This window comes from Misgurnus anguillicaudatus, chromosome 22 (genome assembly GCF_027580225.2).
Source record: "Misgurnus anguillicaudatus chromosome 22, ASM2758022v2, whole genome shotgun sequence".
Lineage (NCBI taxonomy): Eukaryota > Metazoa > Chordata > Actinopteri > Cypriniformes > Cobitidae > Misgurnus > Misgurnus anguillicaudatus.
Window position 1 is genome coordinate 2,495,001 of NC_073358.2, and position 21,249 is coordinate 2,516,249.

General features: G+C 34.7%; 1 protein-coding gene across 1 annotated transcript in view; it reads left to right on the top strand.

Annotated features, from left to right (window-relative positions):
• Positions 1-14,103, top strand: part of man2a1 (mannosidase, alpha, class 2A, member 1) — a 136,033-nt gene extending 121,930 nt beyond the window's left edge. The window contains exons 18-22 of the mRNA XM_073860809.1: positions 375-516; positions 2,496-2,626; positions 4,362-4,559; positions 9,182-9,295; positions 12,301-14,103. Coding sequence (XP_073716910.1) covers positions 375-516; positions 2,496-2,626; positions 4,362-4,559; positions 9,182-9,295; positions 12,301-12,453 — 738 coding nt within the window. The 3' untranslated portion in view covers positions 12,454-14,103. The remainder of the gene's footprint in view (positions 1-374; positions 517-2,495; positions 2,627-4,361; positions 4,560-9,181; positions 9,296-12,300) is intronic.
• Positions 14,104-21,249: the final 7,146 nt, after the last annotated feature.

Here is a 21,249-nt window from a genome sequence, read left to right on the forward strand (position 1 = left end):
TGTCTCTTTTCTTGGAAAATAACTCATTAAAAAAGAGAGTTCAGAGTGTGATGTAGGCCTGAGCAAAATAAACAAGTGTCGCTTCATATCACTTTCTTTGACATGCTGGTATGTTAGTGCAGCATTTAACTGATAATGTCTCTCTCTGGCCTTGACCAGGATTAAGTGTTTTACTTCGCCAATCCAAACTAATGCCTCATGAATAAAACACTGGGACATCTAATTAGCACACACACAAAAACATGATCAATTTGAAAGTGTTTTTCATATAAAAATGTGCATGACTACACTCGGCTTTATCTGAGAACTGAACTGAGAGTGTTTGGAGTTTTTAACCCCCGCAGTGCTAAACATGCCTTGGGCTGTTTTCACAGGTGCAGCCGAGGAAAACCGTGTCTAAGCTCCCCCTGCAGGCAAACTTTTACCCAATGACCAGCATGGTGTACCTGCAGGACTCCAGCGCCAGACTCTCTCTGCTTACCGCACAGTCATTGGGAACGGCCAGTCTCAAAAGCGGTCAGAATCTGCATATACATGTTTTCTATGAAATCAAAAATGTCTGATGTAATGTCATTTTAACTTTTAGGATTTATAAAAAATTTCAAACAAAGAAACATTACAGATGCAAAAAATTAAAGGTGCTGCATTATTTCAAGGTCAGCAGTCAAATGTATGCAAATTTGTAAGTCCATGAATTTTCCTTTGTAGAAAAAGTCAAAGTTGTTGAAGCAATTTAAAAGCTGTACATCTTTTACTCGATTTTTGCTAGTGGTCCATTGGACATTTCTTTATACCCTACTCCACTCCTGCTATTGAGACAAAAATTCACAATTGTTTAATTGTTTCAAAGCTGCTTTACAATAATAGATGCAGGAAAAAACAAGAAAAATCATAAAACATAAGCACCAGAATACAGCGGTTAAGATTAACGTAAAAATGTAACGTATGTAAGAGGGTGCTAAGTTAAGCCAATGTCAGCAGACTCCCCAGGGGTTGAGAAAAAACCCTAGGAGGAAAACCCTGTGGGTGAAAAGTCCTAGGAGGGGAAAACCCTCTTGGGAGAGAGACAGACATAGATGTATATATAAATATATATATACATATATGTATATAAACAAAGATAAGTAGATTATATGGGGCAGCTAGTGGTCGTTGGTCTGACATCGGGCGGGCATCACGTTGAAGGAAGGCCAGTAGATTAGTGGCGTGATGATTTCCACGGTAGCCGGAACTGTCTCGTAGTCCCATTGTCCTCGGGAATGAGGATGAGACAAGGAAAGAGAAACAAAATCCTATTAGTGTAGGGGCCGTTCGCATGTAATGCAAGTGTCACACAATATTGTGGTTTATTATCCACTCTGTTCCAATCAGGCTAACTATTGCGGCATAACTATATTACCCAGACGAGTTATGTGAATGCTTTGTTCTGAACACGCTAACTTTTGCGGGATAAGTACATTTACTAGACAAATTTAGACGAAAAGCTCGAAGGAGCTCCAAGCTTAGATCATGCAATAGCGTTGAACCTGGAACCGGAAACCACCAACCCAACCGGTCAACCCGATCTGACCCAACGGACCCAAAATATTGATGTAGTCTGTCACAATTGCCAGTTTTTGTATTATCATAGATCAGTGGTCTCCAAAATGGTGCCACCAGGATGCCCGCACAGAGTCTGTGAGTTGCCCGCCAAAGCACATTTAATAAATAGCCTCAATTTAAAAAATTTTTTATGTATGTTAACATTGTAAACAATGATAAAATATATCAGCAAGTAAAAGAAAATCAACAAGTAAAAGAAAAACGTTTTGAGTAGACTATATCAAAAAGTAGCCCTCCATATGTCCATGTTATATATCCACTCCCAGTTTCTCATCTTAAAGGAAAACATCACAATTTTTCAATATTTTACTATGTTCTTATCTTAACTTCTAATTTTTTTATCTGCTTAAAAAATCGCCACGTTTTATTTTGTGCCACCATACTTACTCATGTAACTACTCATGTAATAGTCTTAAAATAATGAAAACATGGAAGTGTTTGGTGGCTTCTAAATTCATCCCCGTTTGGATCCTAAGGAATGAATGGGGCTAGGCTAAATGCTAACACATTAAAATTGTGCTGTACAAACATTAAGTGCACGCATTGATTAAAGGAAGGTATGTATTCATTTGTCTACGTTAAGGTAAGAACATAGTAAAATATTGAAAAATGGTGGTGTTTTCCTTTAAAGACATATAAATATAATATAAATATGAGTATGTATGAATTTGTTTTGAACTTTTGGCTGTTTAATGGCCTAATCATGCAGTATTTGACATTGTAAAGTTGCACACTTGGTGCAGTAATATAGAAATCAATTGATGTATAGCTGTGCATATATTTGCAGCGTTTAAGCACCTGATCTTGTTTATTTTGCTTGTTGTGAGCATATTATAGTGCTTTGGGAGCTATATACAATCTGCTTGTAAAGCTTTTTGATGTGAATTTCACAGGTCAGCTGGAAGTGATAATGGACCGCAGGCTGAATCAGGACGATAATCGAGGTTTAGGTCAGGGAGTGTTGGACAATAAGATCACAGCCAACTCTTTCCGCCTACTGCTGGAGAAAAGAGGCTCTGAAGAGGTAATCAGGATGGAGAAAGAGTATGAATGTTGTACTGAATCAGCAAATTTAACTGGTCGCGTCACTTTAGTGCGCTGTACCTGCATCTAATTCATTAATCACCCGATAATCCAGTTTAACCAGCTGTGCTTGTAAAGCCTGCAGTATAGTCTGTTTTTTACATGTACGCGAACATACGCGCACAGTTGAATGCACAGCATCGAAAGCATCGTTTTTTTTACTACAGATGTTCGACGCATGCGCATTGCGACAATTTACACTACCTCTCGTGCCCTACGTACTATATTCTCCTGTATGCACATGCTCAACCTACATGTAAAATGTAAGCTACGTTGTTAAAATCTGGTGGTGTGTGTACAGTACGCGCGCACTCTTCATATACCTAAAATTACATCACGTGCACTGTACGTAGACCCTGGCATATGCTTAAAAACAGGACTGTACTTTCAGCTAAAAGATCTGCACCATATTTCAAACTATTTTATTTAAATTAGCCTTTTATGGTTAATGTCTTATTCAGAATACTCACCATTATTTTCTTGGTACAATAGATTTTCTGCCGTTATTATAATGCTGCATTCACACCAGCCGCGGTAGAGGCGTCAAGTGCGAGTGATTTCAATGTTTAGTCAATGTGAAGACGCGTTGATGCGCCTCTGGAGGTCTCGCGGCGTGAATAAGGCGTTTAGCGTGGCGCAGTATACGCAATTCCGCCTCATTCGCGCGTCTAGTTCGGGCAATTGGCGCGAATTGAGCGTTGCTGCAGCAAACGCGCAAATTGAAAAATTTGAACTTTGGCGGAAAAACGCGCTGCGTTAACCAATCAGGAGCTTGCTCTAGTAGTGACATGATTACAGGAAGCGAGCAGAGTTGCAGAAGCCCCTCCCATGACGCGAATTTCCGTGTGAATATCTAGATGACTAAAATTTCACTTGCGGCTTTCACGCACGAATGAAGCGAGTAAACTCAAAATGTTCAAGCGGCAAACTAGACTTCTCAAGTGAACCCACGGTAAAAGTTTGCATATGCTTCGTTATCATGACAGAAGTAATTCATTAAATGGTGACCGAATAATGGAGAAAAACATTATATCAGTGCATGCATCAAGTAAAAATTGCCTGACGATTAAACTGCATCCTTCATATGCAAATGCAAATGCTTTGCCAGCGTGTCGCGAAAGAACTGCCCTTTTGTACGTAATTAACATGCATCCTGCATTACTGTGGCGAACCTCAGTCCTGTAGAGTTACCTTTAGTTTTTTAGATAACTACTTAAAACATAAGACAGTTTAACTTTAACTTGCTTGAGAAGATTCCCTTTATCTTCTGGTTTGATGAAAGGGAACGCTGGCTAGGGCTGTCAAACGATTAATCGCGATTAATCGCATACAAAATAAAGGTTTGTGTTTTCAGAATATATGTGTGTGTGGTGTACTGTGTGTAATTAGTATGTTAAATAATTACACACAAATTCATGTATGTGTTTAATTACATGTGATGTATATTTATGCAAATACAAACTTTTATTTTGTATGCGATTAATCACGATTAATCGTTTGACAGCTCTAATGCTGACCATAGAATTTAAAACTTTTACGGCAATGCAACAATGTGTTAAATTGAGCTTGCATATCTAGATGCATTTGTGCACTTGCATACATTACCCTGCGTGCCTTAAAAAGAATGAAATAACCTCACTGGGCACTGCTGGTAATATGCATTATTTCTGTCCTAGGCCCAGAAAGAGGAGACTGCGCCATACAGCTATGCATCTATACTGAGTCACATGTCTTTCACGTACCTCAATCATCCTCTCATCTCCATGGCGTCCGGTCTAGACTCAGTCGATGCGTCCTTTACCTTCTACAACCCTCTGAGCACCTCCTTCCCATGTGACGTTCATCTGGTGAACCTGCGTGCAATCCAGTCTAAGGTAGTTCTTAGTTCTGTTTTCTTCTGTTGGTGGATTTGAATGCTGTTAGAAGTCTGGGAATTCAGGTTTTGAGGACTGCTGGCTCCGTTCCTAAGAGGGCCATTAAGTCCATTGACCTTTTAATTATATTTCAGGGTCCCTTTTCCCAGCGATGAACAGTAATATTTTAATACATGACAGAATGAAGACAAAAATGCTCAGAGGAATAATTCACCCAAATATGAAAGTTCTCTCATAATTGACTCATCCCAGATGTAAATAACCACGGCACGCTGATCCAAGAAAGTCCGTGTGAACGCAAACACGTCCACATATTTAAAAGGCATTTTTAAATGAATGACCAAAACATATAAAACATTTTCTGGGCCCCTAGGTAGACAGGTTAATGAAACAGGGATGTTAAAATGTTACCCTTCTTTGTCAGTAAATAAATGTATGAGATTTTTTTAAGGTTTGTATTTCTCAGAATCTTACTGAGAAAGTCTATGTTTCTTTCTTTTCATGGTTAAATAGTGACATCATCAATGTCAGTGTCCCTTACTTTAGTTAGGACTGACAGAAACTTCTCCTTTATTGCTGAATTGAGAAGCTTAATTCATTTTTTTAATTAGGGTAATTGTTCATTAAAATGATCCACATGCCAGTTAGTGTGCAGAGAGGCGTGTGGAGCACTTAGACTGTATAATGTTATAGTCATTTTACAATGCCTGAGACTTTCTTCATTACATGTCTTTGGGCAATATCTACTCAAGGACGCCATTTAGCAACTGGCCAAGGAAAGAGTTTCTCAAGCATAAATGACATTGATTACATTTATTGCACAATATAAAATAAAAGAAGACTCTCAGTTGTGAACATTTTATTGAGGTGTGTTGATTGATTTACTGTTTCTGGCAGCAATAACCTGCTTGCTGAACGATGCGTCTTTTTTGATAACTTTCAGTTTAGGTGGTCACCGTGTTGCCAGACATTAGTACAAAAAACATGACCATGCTCCTCTCAAAGGTCATTAAAAAACTTCATTAAAACGGTAATTTTTAGTGTGTGTGTCTTCCCTGAGAATATATGAAGAGTTTGCTTCCAAAACGCGAAAAAAAAATGAGTTACTGCCAAAATCAGTATTATATCAGGTCAGTATTTAAAAGTAAATTCTTAATTTTACGCAAAATCCAATATCCGCTGTGTTATTCTGTCATCTTTTCTCCCTTTTTACCCAAAATGCGATAAATCCCACTCCCCTTTTCTACAGAATGCAATAAATCCGCTCCACAAATTACAGAGCACCATTCCACGCAATGTAAACAAACAATGGCTGCGCGTCGAGTACACAGAGTCCTAGTTTTCCTCATCTACTTTGTACTTCGTGATCAACAAATAAACATAACAAAATTATACTTTAATGGCATTGATAAACCTGTGGTGGTCTTCTGTGACGGGAAAGAAATGTAAGCCATCAAAATCTAATAATTTCCGCGAGAGGCACTCGGTTGCTTGTTCTGACACGACAGCATCAAGTTTCTGTCATGCTAACATGACCCCAGAGGATCTTCTGAAAAACTTTACATTATTTTACTCAAAGTCAACGAAAATCGAGCAGGACCAAAACATTTTACAGCTGATCACTGTGAAAAATGCTAAGCAACGACGCCAAGTATAACTGCAGCAATGACAGTGCTCTTAATATGACAAAATAAGTGTTTTGATTAATGCCATTAATGTTTATTTTTTAATTAGTGTGTACAACTGTTCAACTAAATGAATATAACATGACAAAGATGAATGCACATTTATATATTGATTCAATAGATTTATAGCATTTTGAAAAAAAATTGTCATGGATTTATTGCATTTTGTGGAAAAAATCATGTTATGGATTTGAATTTTTAATGTTTTTATAACCTAAAGATGCTATGTAAAAGTTTGTAACAGAAAATAGTGGTTTTCATCTTTCCACTTTCTTGGTATAGAAAACACTTTGTTATCGAAATTTGTCAAAATGGATTTATTGCGTTTTGGAACCAAACTCTTCATATTCACCACAAAAAATGACTTTCTTTCTTAGTATTTTTGTCTTGTTTTCAGTAAAAATATCTAAAAGTTCTAAAATTAAGATTCTTGATGAGCAAAATGACCTAGGAAAATATGTCTAGTTTTTAGACAAAAAAGCAAATTGTGCTTAAAACAAGCAAAAAATAAATAAATCTGCCAATGGAAAACGAAAAAATTTCTTGAATTAAGTGTTTATGAAAAAAGTCAATTATTTCAAGAATTTTTTTTATTCCATTGGCATTTTTTGGCTTGTTTTAAGCACTAATTTACGGAGCCCCTAAGTGGACATGGAGCAGAAATTAAATAACCTTTAGTTTTGCGTGCGCATTAGGGCTGGAACGACGCGTCGACGTAGTCGATTACATCGATTACGTAATTACGTCGATTTGTCGGAAGTGCGTCGATGCGTCGCATTGTTTACGTTTTCAAATGAAGGCGGCTTCAGCTCCGACCGGATAATACAAGTGTTATACCAAACAGCCAGAACGTGATCAAAAGTGTGGGAATACTTTAAGCAGAGACCAAATAAAACACATACTGTGTAAAACTGAAATGGCATACCACAGCAGCGCAACATCTGCGCATGATCATCTTAAAAGAAAACAACCTGGAGCTCTCCGACCTCAAAATGACGCGACAGCAGCGTAAGTATTTGAATTTTTACAGTACGTTTTTATACAACAATAGAATCAATGCAGGCATATATTGTGCTTAATACAGCTGTGTTTACATCTTAGTTTAATACGAGCTGCGAGACGCCTGACAGACAAGACATTGCATCGCGTCTGGGCAGTATGTTGAAACAGTAAATAAAGAGCGGGACATGTTTAACTTTTTATATTAAGAAGTTATGAAATAATAAGTTACTGTGTTACACTGAGATAGGCATGTGCCCGCGTGCACTGAAAGCCAGCTGGCAGCGCGGAGTTCCTATAGTTTATTTTTTTGCTATGTGCGCAGATATTATAAAAGCTCGTCTCGTTAGGTATTCCTGACATGCGTTTATTTAAAGTAACAGCAGCGTAAACGCCGTTTATAAAATATTAGAAGATCATACTAACTAAATTTGTATTTACCCGAGACTTAAGAAAAGTTAAATGTTAAAGTTGATGCTAAATGAGAATGCAGTAACGTTACTACTGATAGTAATAATATAAACAGTAATAATATAATGGTTACATTTTATAATAAGGGTTCATGAATCACAATGAACTTATTTTTACTTCAGTCTGAACTAATGCTGAGTAAATGCATGTACTAATCATAAACTAATGAAGAGTCATCATTAAGTACAACATGAGTTTTTTAGTTAATGTATTAATAAACAATGATTTCATGTGAGTCATTTTGTAGTTAATGATGACTCTTCATTAGTTTATGATTAGCACTAGGGCTGGAACAATAAAGAGCGGGACATGTTTTTATATTAATAAGGAGTTATTATTCAGTTTGATTTATTTTTATTTTACTTCTTTAATATTAATATATTTTATTTGTTTAAGGTGAATAATGCCCCTTTTGCACTGTTTATGTTAGGCTGAATTAATGTTGGACTTGTTTTTATGTGATTTGTTATATTTTCCTTGGCACTGGCACTGTTTGTGTAATTGTTTAATTGAGAAAATGCTTCAATAAAATGTTGGCATTAATAGCAAATGTTACATTTATTATTTGTAAAAAAAAATCTTTAGACTATTCGATTAATCGAAAAAATAATCGATAGATTAATCGGTTGAAAAAATAGTCGAAATTTGCAGCTCTAGTGCTCATGCAAAACTAAACTTTTTTTTTTTAATTCTGCACATGAAAGTTTCATGTGAACACATGAAACTAAACTTTCTTTTAACTTCAATGTCACCTTAGGGGCTCGGTACTAATTTACTAGACTTATTTTCCTTGGTCATTTTGCTCATAAAGAAAATACACTGCAAAAAAATTATTTTCAAGAAAAAAAATTCTTAGTATTTTTGTCTTGTTTTCAGTAAAAATATCTAATAATTCTTAAATTTAGATGCTTTTTCTTGATGAGCAAAATGACCCAAGAAAATAAGTCTAGTATAAAAATATCAAAATAAGTGATTTTGTGCATAAAACATGCAAAAAAAAATCTGCCAATGGGATTCTTTACAATTTTTCTTAAACTTTTCTTTTCAAAAGTTTTATGCACAAAGTCACTTAAATTTTATATTTTTGGTCTAAAAACTAGACTTATTTTCTTAGGTAGTTTTGCTCATCAAGAAAAAGCATCTTAATTTAAGAATGTTTAGATATTTTTACTGAAAACTATCTAGTTCAGATAAAGCTTTCTTTAATCATACCATCAGAACACCAACAGGCAAAAGTTAAGTTTGAAAGTCTTGAAAAGTCAGCGGTCTTGCGGGGAGCATCTTTCCATCAGACTGTATAAACTAAGAGGTGTCTTTGCTGTATGATTGGGAAACTCACGCAGCGGTGCTGGGCTGCAGCTGATGGGTGAAAGGCAGCGCTCTATAATTGGTCCAGTGTGTGTGAGTGTTGAGAAGAAACAGTGTTGTGTTTATACGGCCTGAGGCTCTGTCTCATCTCTCTCACAGGAGGAAGGAGGAGGTCCATCCGAGCAAGCTGCTTTGATACTGCACAGAAAAGGCTTTGACTGTGGCTTCTCCAATCGGGACACTGGCCTATTGTGTACAACCACACGTGGCAAGGTAAAGCAAATCACGCGGCATAGACGCACACAAATATTTTCAAGTGTTTAAAATTACTGCGACTCAAATTTGGGACAGTTTTAGAACAACTTGGGGCTTATATTTTGACATTTGTGGTGTAATAAACTGGTTACACTAAATCGAAACCTGTTATGGTTGAACAATGAACATTTCTTATGCATAATATTTATCTAATATATCACTAAAAATCAGTGGTGTCAAACTCATTTTAGGTTGAGGGCCGGATGGTACATAACGTTACCATGTGCGCTGCAAAAATGACTTTTTTGACTTTATTTTTGTCTTGTTTTAAGAACAAATATTTTTAAAAATTCTAAAATCAAGATGAATTTTCTGGATGAGCAAAATGACCTAGGAAATTAAGCCAGATTGTTTTGCTTGTTTTAACCTCTTATGTGGCACAATTCCTTTTTGAAAATGTACACCAAAATGAATATAACATTTTTTGGTCTAAAAGCCTAATCTTGGTCTTGTTTTAAAGAAAACACTTTAGGGTTTATATTAAGTTATTTAATCATAAATAAAATAAATGTAAACTGCTATAACAATTTCCCTAAGAAATAAAAATATTTCAATAACATCATATTTTTATAAATGAAATGATAAAAATTAAAATATTTCACAAAAGTAATCATGCAAAGTGAAGCCATAAGTCTCAAGTAGTTGTGGTCCATATTTCAAGTTAAAATCACAAAAAAATGAGGTTTGTATTACACTTTTAGTGGTTTTACCAACAATGGCCACTAGGTGTCAACGGTTTGCTGCATACTCTTGTCACAAATCAAAAAATTACTGTCACTGCATTATTATTAATGCAAAAAGGTTTTGAAATATGAAAACTACATTCTTTGAGCTTTCCAATTATAAATAGTTTGTCAACATTTTTGAAAATTTATAATAGGATATAGTGTTAATAAATAAATAATAATTAATATGCTTTCCTATTGGGGGGGGTGTCATGTAACAAAAACTGTCCCTACATTATTTCTATCATCAGATAACCTTGAAATATGAAAACTACTTTCTGAGCTCTTTCCAGTGATATATAGTTTATCAACATTTTTTAGGTTTAGATAAGGGGGTTTGTGTTATTAATATGTAAAAACTAATTTGGCCTACCTGTGGGCCCATGACCTTTTAGAAACTGACTCTCACTATGTCACAATTCCCCCAAAATGGTGATGAAATATGAAAACTACACTCTTTGAGCTTTCCAACAATATATAGTTTGTCAATATTTTTAGATTTAGGATAGTGTAGTAGTGTTACAAATATATAATAACAAACTGGACCTACCTGTGGACCCGTGGCATTTTTGAAAACGGCTCTCACTATGTCAATTTTTTTCCCAAAATGGTGATGATAAACTAAATCTACACTTTTAGAGCTTTCTAGGTTTCATAGTTTGTCATGATTGGATAAGAATTCACATGCAAAACACTGAAGTAAATGAAGGTGTCCCGCTGCACTGCAAAAAATGATTTTCAAAAACATTTTTTAGTATTTTTGTCTGTTTTCAGTAAAAATATCTAAAAATATCTAAAGAAAATAAGTCTAGTTTTTAGACCAAAAATATCAAATTTAAGTGATTTTGTGCATAAAACAAGCAAAAACATTTGAATGTAGTGTTTAAGAAAAATGTTCAAGATTTTTTTGCTTACCCCATTGGCAGATTTTTTGGCTAGTTTTATGCACAAAATCATTTAAATGTGATGTTTTTGGTCTAAAAACAGACTTATTTTCTTATTTTCTAAGTCTAAAAACTACACCGCAAAAAAATGCTTTTTTTAAGAAAAAAATCTTAGTATTTTTGTCTTGTTTTTACTAAAAATATCTAAAAATTCTTAAATTCTGCTTTTTCTTGATGAGCAAAACGACCCAAGAAAATAAGTCTAGTCTAGCAAAAAAATCTGCCAATGGGGTAAGCAAATTTTTCTTGATTTTTTTCTTGAATTTAGTGATTAATGCTTACCCCATTGGCCAATTTTTTTGCTTGTTTTGCTCTTCAAGAAAAAGCATCTTTAATTTAATTAATTAATTAGATTAATTAATTAATCTTTAATTTTAAAAATGTATATATTTTTACTGAAAACAAGACAAAAATACTAAGATTTTTTTTCTTGAAAATCATTTTTTGCAGTGTGGGGGAACAGTAACATTTTTCTGGATATAAATGTTTTGAGGCACACTCTTTTCATAAATGAATCAGTTACTCTCCCTACATCATTTATTTTATAAAACACTCTTGATTTATGTATTCTAGAGGCTTAGACCTTTCCAATGATACATAGTTTGTTGTGATAGATAAATATTTACATGCCAAATATTGCAGTATTGCAACTCCGGTGTCCTGCTTACGGGACAGCGCCACTGAAATTCACTTAAATTTGATGTTTTTTGTCTAAAAACTAGACTTATTTTCTTGGGTCATTTTGCTCATCTAGAAAATGCATCTTAGTTTAAGAATTTTAAGATATTTGTACTGAAAACAAGACAAAAACACTAAGTAAGAAAGCCATTTTTTTGCAGTGTGTTTATTTTTATTATTATAATTTATTTATCATCTTGGTTATTATTATATATAATGTAATCCTCTTTCTCAATATTTTCCTATTGTATAATTATATATAATATATTTTTAATATTATATTAAAATATTACAATATTTAATAATAAAAATATATATTATTTTTACAAATGAAAGATTTAATTCCAAGTACCTTACAGTAGCACATTGAAACAATTCAATTTTCAATTCAATTCAGTTTTATTTATATAGCGCTTTTCACAATTGGTGATTGTTTCAAAGCAGCTTTACATTAATAGAAGCAGTGAAAAGCACAGAAAATCGACAGATAGCACAAGCAGCTAAATTTGCTGCGGCTATGAATCAACATTATAAGCGTGCGTATTACTAATGTAACGTAAAGAAGAGGGTGCTAAGTTAAGAAACACACTTTAATAAACTGTTTTGATGTTTGTAGGTTAATTTAGTGAAGCTCTTGACAGACCTGAAGGTGAAAAGCATCACTCCTGTCTCGCTCTCTTTAATGCACACACAAGAAAGTGAAGCCGAGTCGCAGGAGATCAACCTTAAACCGATGGAAATCAGGACTTACCGCCTGGAGCTCAGCTGAGCCCCTTCACCATAGCCGCTGTCACATTCTCATTAAACTTGATGTTTTACACACGAGAGCCTCTAGGAGTCGTCGTCTTCAGTCAAGGACTCGGCGAACGATCGTCAACAAAATCCTTAAGCTTCACAACAAAGTGCAATATGAAATCTCCAAGAATTGCCAAGCAGCTCTCTCAGGATATCTGAACGTAATACGTGAATATTGCTACGAGTGATTCACTGTGCTGAGAGTTGACATCTTTTGCACTGAGAATGTCATTGTATGATTTCGTCCTTTTGTTAATTGAGTAAGAAAAAGGTTTGGACCATTTGATCATAAAATGAACGTTGTTTAAAATTGTTTTAAAATAATTTTAATTTCATGTTTTGCTATCCCAAAGTTTTTATTCCAAACTGTGCCTTAGTCTCACAGGGTGGTGACTGTGGATGTGATATAAGCTTTTACCATACCATGCTTTGTTTTCCAAACTTGCAATGCAATTGACTGCAAGTGTTTATCACATTCATTGAAACCAGTTGTGTAATGCATCTTCAGATTGTACAAAGATGATTTTATTTTTTCACTTTTCCTTAAACAATGTTTTAACAATGTATGCGTATATTGGTCAGCTTTGTTTTTTATTTGTATGCGGTCTGAAGGATTGTAAATAGGTTGGGTAGCAACGTAAATTCACCAAAGCTGGGTGGGTGATCCTGTGTCAAAGTTTTTTTTAACATTAATGTCCCAGAGAAGATAAATAGCAGAGAAGAGATTCAAATTTTTATTTAATATATTAGGCTGAATTTAAAACATATTTATATAAATGTAAGAAGTAAGAAAAAATGACATTTGGTTGAAGTGATGGGTGCTTAATCAAAAAATAAAAATAAAATGTAGACTTCACGAGGAAATAATCTTACTGTATGTGTTTTATACATTTATACAATCAAACTATGCAAAGCTACATTTTTTGTCTCATGCAAACAATCGTCTATTTTTGTAAACTGAAATTTTGAAGGATGATTACATATTATGTGGGTGTTTAATTTAAACAATAGATCATGTATAAAATAATTTAATCAGAGAGATCCCAATTTTACCCAGCAACATGCTTGTCTTTAAGACGTTAAGTATATCAGTTGCTACATGTCAAGGTTGCTCGTTGTATGTAAGTCTTATTCTTGAATTGAGACCAATACTGTCTTCTATTCTTGGTGTCTTTGTATAGTTTTTATTGGCTCGGTCTCTTGTCTTGCGGTAATGAAGGATGTTCATTTGTTGATTTACTACTGTGATTTTTATAATGTTAAGTTGAATCAGCATGTTTTTTTTCTGTTTATTAAATCTTGACTGGCATGTTTTTGGTCTGTCAGTTAAACGTGATCACTGTATTCCAAAAGGTCTTTATAACAAGCTGCTTCTTTAAAGACCAGATCGGTCTATGACTGTAAATCAGGATTCAATGCTTTTCTACCCTGTGAGAACATTCCTTTATTTCTTGAAAAGCAGACTTTCTAAAGAGTTTGCATCCTTTTATAAGTGTTGCCAATTAAAATCTTAATGAATGTTGGTCTATCTTTGAATGAAATGTTATGGATAAAATAAACATTGTTTTATCTTGGGGACATTCTTATATATATATTTATGTTCCCTGCGGCTTTATGCAAACAATACGGTTTTGTGTCCTTTTATGCTTTCTTCATTCGTCTCTTCATTATTTTTTTGCTTTCTTCTCTCATCTCTTCATCTTCTCAATCATTATTTTTAATTCCCTTTTCCACTGAAAATATTTTGAGAGTTGGAATAGAATAAAATCTAAGATGATTTTGCAAATTGGTCATCTCTGATTGGTGGGTGGATTACTTTTAAGACTTTATAGAATTAAATGGAAAGCAATACTGATTTGATCTTCCAGATAAGTGACTTTGTGTCTGCCCTGCCTAATATTTAAAACATATTTTGCAGTAATGTTTCCGCATGCATATGTTAAATTAAAAATAAGCTTTTTATGTTTTTGAACCAAATTCCGTAGAAATTACAATGTTATTGCAGCTGGGTTGCCGGTAATTTACCGTAGATTTAAATTTATGTTACTTAATGGCAAGAGTTTGTTCAAAGTTAAATAAATTTTAAATATTAACAAGTCTTTATCTTTACAGAATAAAACTATACAATAACAGCCTCATGCAAAGCATTCTGGGAACTAGAAATCATCATCAACCTTTTTCTGTTTTTTGCTTCAGATTTTGTTTTTCAGAATGTTTTGCTTGATGCTGTTTTTTTAGTTTTACTCTGTAAAGACAAAGACTTGTAAATGTTTAATGTTCATTTAATTTTGAACAAAATGTTGCCAGCAAATAACACACATTTAAATCCACGGCAAGTCACCGGCAACCCAGCTGCAATTTCTACTGATTTTTTTACAGTGACTGTGGTGGTACGGTGACGATGATATCACTAGTGGTCAACCAATGCAACTGAAATACAACGAGCAGGCTGCCACACTGAAAAAAATTATTTTCAATAAAAAAATTCCTAGAATTTTGGTCCCGTTTTCAGTAAAAATATCTAAAAAAAAAAAAAGTAAATTAAGATGCTTTTTCTTGATAAGGAAAACAACCCAAGAGAATAGGTCTAGTTTTTAGACTAAAAATTGTGATTTTGTGCATAAAACAAATAAAAATCTGCCAATGGGGTAAGCAAGCAAATTTTTCTTAAATTTTTCTTGAATTTAGTGTTTAAGAAAAATGTTCAAGATTTTTTTGCTTACCCCATTGGCAGATTTTTTGCTTATTTTATGCACAAAATCACTTACATTTGACATATTTGGTCAGAAAACAAAACAAAAATACTACGATTTTTTTCTTAAAAGCCATTTTTTGCAGTGCATTTATAATGCTGATACAGGTGCTGGTCATATAATTGGAATATCATAAAAAAGTTGATTTATTTCACAAATTCCATTCAAAAAGTAAAACTTGTATATTATATTTATTTATTACTGATATATTTCAAATGTTTTTAATGTTGATGATTATAACTGACAACTAAGGAAAATCTCAAATTCAGTGCCTTCAGCTCTTCTGGATTGTTGCGTGTGCCATATCGCATCTTCCTCTTCACAATATGGAGTTAAGGTCAGGCGAGTTTGCTGGCCAATTAAGAACAGGGATACCATGGTTCTTACCCAGGTACTGATAGCTTTGGCACTGTGTGCAGGTGCCAAGTCCTGTTGGAAAATAAAATCTGCATCACCATAAAGTTGGTGAGCAGCAGTATGCATGAAGTGCTCTAAAACTTCCTGGTCTATGGCTGTGTTGACCTTGGACCTCAGAAAACGCAGTGGAGCAATACCAGCAGATGACTTGGCACCTCAAACCATCACTGACTGGGGAAACTTTACACTGGGCCTCAAGCAACATGAATTGTGTGCTTCTCCTCTCTTCCTCCAGACTCTAGGACTGTGATTTGCAAAAATCCCTTTGCAGAATCTCTTTTGTTTCACAATCCTCGCCAGGGTATGGTTATCCCTATTGTTTGTACACTTTTTTCTACCACATCTTTTCCTTCCCTTCGCCTCTCTATTAATGTGCTTGGACATGGAGCTCTGTGAACAGCCAGCCTATTTTGCAATGACCTTTTGTGTATTGCCCTCCTTGTGCAAGGTGTCGATGGTCGTCTTTTAGACAACTGTCAAGTCAGCAGTTTCCCCATGATTGTGTAGCCTACAGAACTAGATGAGAGACCATTTAAAGGCCTTTGCAGATTTTTTTGCTTGTTTTATGCACAAAATCTTTTAAATTTGATATTTTTGGTCTAAAAACCAGATTTATTTTTTTGGGTTGTTATGCTCATCAAGAAAAAGCATCTTAATTTAAGAAATTTTAGATATTTGTACTGAAAACAAGACAAAAATACTAAGATTTTTTTACTTGAAATAATTTTTTATAGTGTGGCAACCATGTGTCCATAAATCAAGGTACATCATTTTTGGTTTATTGTTGTACTGAGTCGAAGTGCCGTCCTTCAGCCCTGGATGTAGAAACGGCTAGTTTACTTTGACTGACAGGTAAAACAGTCCTCATTCTCGTCTGGAGGTTTGCATGAACGAGTATTGAGTTGTACTGATGCCGCCAGGAGCCAAAGCTGAGAAAGAGTTTGTGCAAGCTGGCAGTAGATCCTTCAGCTCTGTGCATGCACACACACATCAGCGGGGTTGCGTAAAGCTCTGATCACATCTGTGTGCTTCTCCATACACTTTTATTGCCCTGGAAGGAAGATAATAACAGCAGGTTTTATTGATCATGTCGAGACTTGGGTTAGGATTCAATTCCTGACTACCTGGAATTCAGAGTCTTGCAGTATAATGCAGCATTCGGCTCAATGTTAAACCTTCAGCATTTTGTTTATCTCTTCAGATGCCTCATGAACTCACTATTACTGTCACACATTGATTTCAGGCACAATAGAAGTTTGAAAATTTTGCTTGATTTTTTGATAACCCTCATGCATTATTCAGCTAGGAGAGTGAAATCATCATTTTTCAACACAAATCACCAACCTCCAAGCTTTCTTTTGCTTGGAAATAGCACTCTTTATGCTCCTATCTGGGTGATTCCCACGAAACCATTGAAACACCACGGCACTAATGATTTTAGCTTTAAAATGTGTAATATAGTAACATTAAAAAGCATCAGATTCAACACAATACTGTGTTCTACCTTGCACAATGTGTGATTTCAACATAAGAATTTATAATTGGAAATTTTATCTCATTTTCTGCTGAAATTCTCATTACCGCAATGTGTCCGGCTGTGTTTGAACATGCGTTATGTTGTAATTTAATCAAATTAACACAAAAATATTAAGAAAAAAAATAAATGGATGTTTTGCTAGACTACTTTAGATGACAGAAAAAATATTTACTGAATATTCATGTATAATAATAATGAAGAAAAATTAGGAAAATGATCTGTCCATGCCTGATGTTCTCATCCTCCGCAACACTTTTTGAGAACAGTTTAAGCACACATACAGAATTTTAATAAAGTTTGATTTTAAGTGACCAAGCACATGGACCAGTTACTTCAAGATGGCTACCAGGTAAGATCATTTTTTTACAGTTAATTTGAAATATTGTCTTGTCAGAATGCTTACACGACATTTTGATTATCATTACCGCAACAGATGCTTATTAAATGTTAATTTAATTAATAGAAGCATAATACTTTGATTTTAAATGCATGTGCAGAATCTCCAAATTATGTTCTTTCAGGTTTGTCATGTCATTTTGAAAATATGTCAGTGTTGATGTTTTCTGACTGTTGCGGTAATGAGATTTTTTTAGGACTAATTTTTTAAATTATGTTACAAAAAGTGTTAAATGATAAGTAAAAGTTTTTAAATGAATGTTCCCATTTACTCCAGACTTTGTTTTTCAATGTCTGGTGGGAAAAAAAGTAAATTTAAGCAATTTTTACATTTTCATGCTTGACATTTTTAAAACCAAGTTTTCGTGAGAATCACCCATCTATTGATCTGAAAAACATTTTTTTTCTACGTTGACAGAATTTTTTACTGAAGCGTTTAACTGTTTTTTCTTAAACAGTATTTAGCCCAAAACAGGGGTCTCCAACATGGTGCCAAAGTATTACTGGTCTCAATTGTAATATTTATTTATTACACATTTTTATATTAGCTCGGCTTGGTTTACGTATGTTAACATTTTAAACAATACTAAAACATATCAACAAGTAAAATAAAATAAAATCAGCACGTAAAACACAAAAGTTAATAGACTTTATCAAAAAGTAGCCCTCCAGATTGTTTTATTCATTGTGGTAGCCCTTGACTCCTGGCCTAAAACATTAAGTCAGCTTGACAATAATACTACAGGACATACTGTACACTACATAGTATTCTAAATAGTATGTGACTTTTTGAAACAAAACACATATTGCTATGATAAATAAAAACTTTTACAAATAAATCAGATTTTGTTCGGGAAAACAATCCCTTGTTCAGTGATACTCAACCAGGTTGAGCAACACAAACAGGTTTCTTTTTAACTTTTAATAAAGTACATGACAAAACATAGTTTCGCTATGACAAAAAGTATCAACTGAAACCTGCAAACAAATTTTTGTTTACCGAGCTATTCGGTTGTTTCAATCAAATGGTCTCATGTCAGTTTAAGAGGATTTGCATAAAGTCAGTTGCCTTAAAGTTCACACAGGTGTCCTAGAAGAGGAAGCACAGGTGTTTCTATTGTAGTCATGTTCCAAACTTTAAGACCAATTCACACTGACCCAACAAATGCTGTTGTAGTCTGTTGTGAAACCCAGTTGTTGGATCAAAGGAAATGAGACTGAATGTTGGGGTTTGTTGGAGTTGGTTGTTGTTGGATCACGTTTTAAACGTGTCGTAGAATATAAAACTGTATTTAGGCATAGATGAATAATAAGAATTCTGTATGAGCCTCTCCTCCCTCTTATGTAAACCTCATGCATGCAAAAGACCGCTTGAAAACAGACCAATCTCAACATAACACCAACTATGACGTTACAGTCGAGATGTACGCGCATAATAAATAAATAACAATGTTAGCGCTACATGCTAGTTAATGCTAGCGTTTAGACGAAAGTTGTACTACTTCGTATCTTCGTCTGATACAGACTCAAACATAAGAGGCCTTATCAAACACCCGGCACAATGCAATGCGCGACGCATTTGTTTCTTTCTAATTGCAGCCCGGCGCAGTTATCATTTTCCCGTCCAGCGTCACTTTGTTTAAATAGTAAATGCATTTGCACCCATTTGTGCACCCATGGGTGTGCTGCTTGAAAATGAGGTGTGTTCGACGCATTATTGGCGCGTTGCTATTTTGGGGCAACTAAAATAGACGCCACTGACGACAAAACGCGTGGATGCGCAGCAGCACACAAACGTTTTTAAATATGAAAAATTAAAGGATTGAAAGGTAAAAGATTATTGAGTCTCTTACTGTAAATTCATATTTTTATGTGACTTAACCCTAGAATACATAAACAAAACAAAACAAAAAAATACAGAATTTGCATAAAGGGGGTCAAAATATCCTGCATTGGATTGAATGGTTTTCTTAAAGGGACAGTGAGTAGGGGTTTAAGTGTTTTATTAATCAAAATCAATGTCTTTATTCATAAATATGCCCTTGTTGGTGTCAAATGACCTCTGCCAGTGATCTGACTTTTCTTTGTAAGCTTAGAATTTCTTCTTTTTACACACATTGAACGGGTAAGTCCAAGGAGGCTTCAATGTCGTTTGCCGTATTGATAAACTTTAATAGCAGAGAGGGACAAAAAGCACTAGCCTACCATCGTGTTTAAACAACACGTTTTCATTCAGAACATGTGAACTAGCTGAAACGCACAAGGAGATCAGTGATTACATAACGGCTACCGTAGTTGCAACACGCATTTGGAAAAGCGAGGCGCTAGCACTGTTCGTTTGAATGCAAAATACAATTTCACCACTAGATGGGGTAAATCCTACTTATTGTCCCTTTAAAAAATAATTAAAAGAACGGATGATACACAAATGTTTTAATATATCAGTCATTTTAATTTATTCTTTTTTCTTCATATGCATGTTACAAAATATGACATTTATTATTTTCTAAAATACTGTATTTTTCTGACTAAAACTGAGCTACAGAGAACCTACACTCGCTACAGTTCACTCCTTACATTTATCACAGATAACGTAAGAATGCAGACAGACAGAATGGGTAATAATAATAACTCATTACATTTATATAGCGCTTTTCTGCATTCTTCTGCTTTTTTGACAGTATAGTGTCCCCATCACTATACAGGGGTGTTAGGAGGACCCACACAAACCACAGGGTGAGCACCCCCTGCTGGTCTCACTAACACCTCAACCAGCAGCTACCTGGTTTGGAGGTCTCCCATCCAAGGGATTTTGGTGATTGTCCTGAAAGCCATTGTCAAAAACGTGGGTTGGATTGGGATGGCTAAAATGAAATAGTGGAGCAAAATCAATAAGGGTTTCATGCATGCAATGAAGGCATCTTTAATACATTAAATTTGATATATAGTATATATTAATAATATGTGTTTTTTGTGCCATATTATTAATTTTTGTGCTTAAAAGTACAGAATTTCTGCACAAAATGTATCTGAGAGGGCCACAGGCTAAGTATTGTCTGTGACTTCAATTTGAATTATCCAGAAGCACTGAATTGTTTGGTTACTTCAGGGAGCTGAGTGACATTGTTTTGCACACAATGATAACCGAGTACTTCTGCTGCAAGCTGTCAATCAAACACAAGTCTGCTGAGTGTTCAATTCAGTGAAGTGTTCATGGTTTCAATGCTTTGTTCACCTTCAAATGTAAGACCAGACAGAACCTCACCATGCACACCTTAAAAATGGCTGGGTTGTTTTTTAAACCATGCTGGTTAAATATTAAACAAAACCCAATGGCGGGTTATTGTTACCCACACTGTAAAAATATGCAGCATATATTATGTTACTTAAACTTTGAGTTAAACAATTTCATGTTTTAATTGCATTTTTGACAGTGCAATCATGATAACCCAGCAGTTAGATTAAATCAACCCATCATTGGAGAACCCAGACATTTTTAATGTGCAAAGCATACAATAAAGTGAACAACAACTAGCATGTTTGCCCTACACTTCTATTGTCCTGTCAGCAAAAATAGTATTAGCTGTACATGCATTAACCCTTGTATTCCCTACTGAAAAATCCAGCTAAGACCAGCATAAGCTGGTGAGCTGGTTTTGGTTGGTCT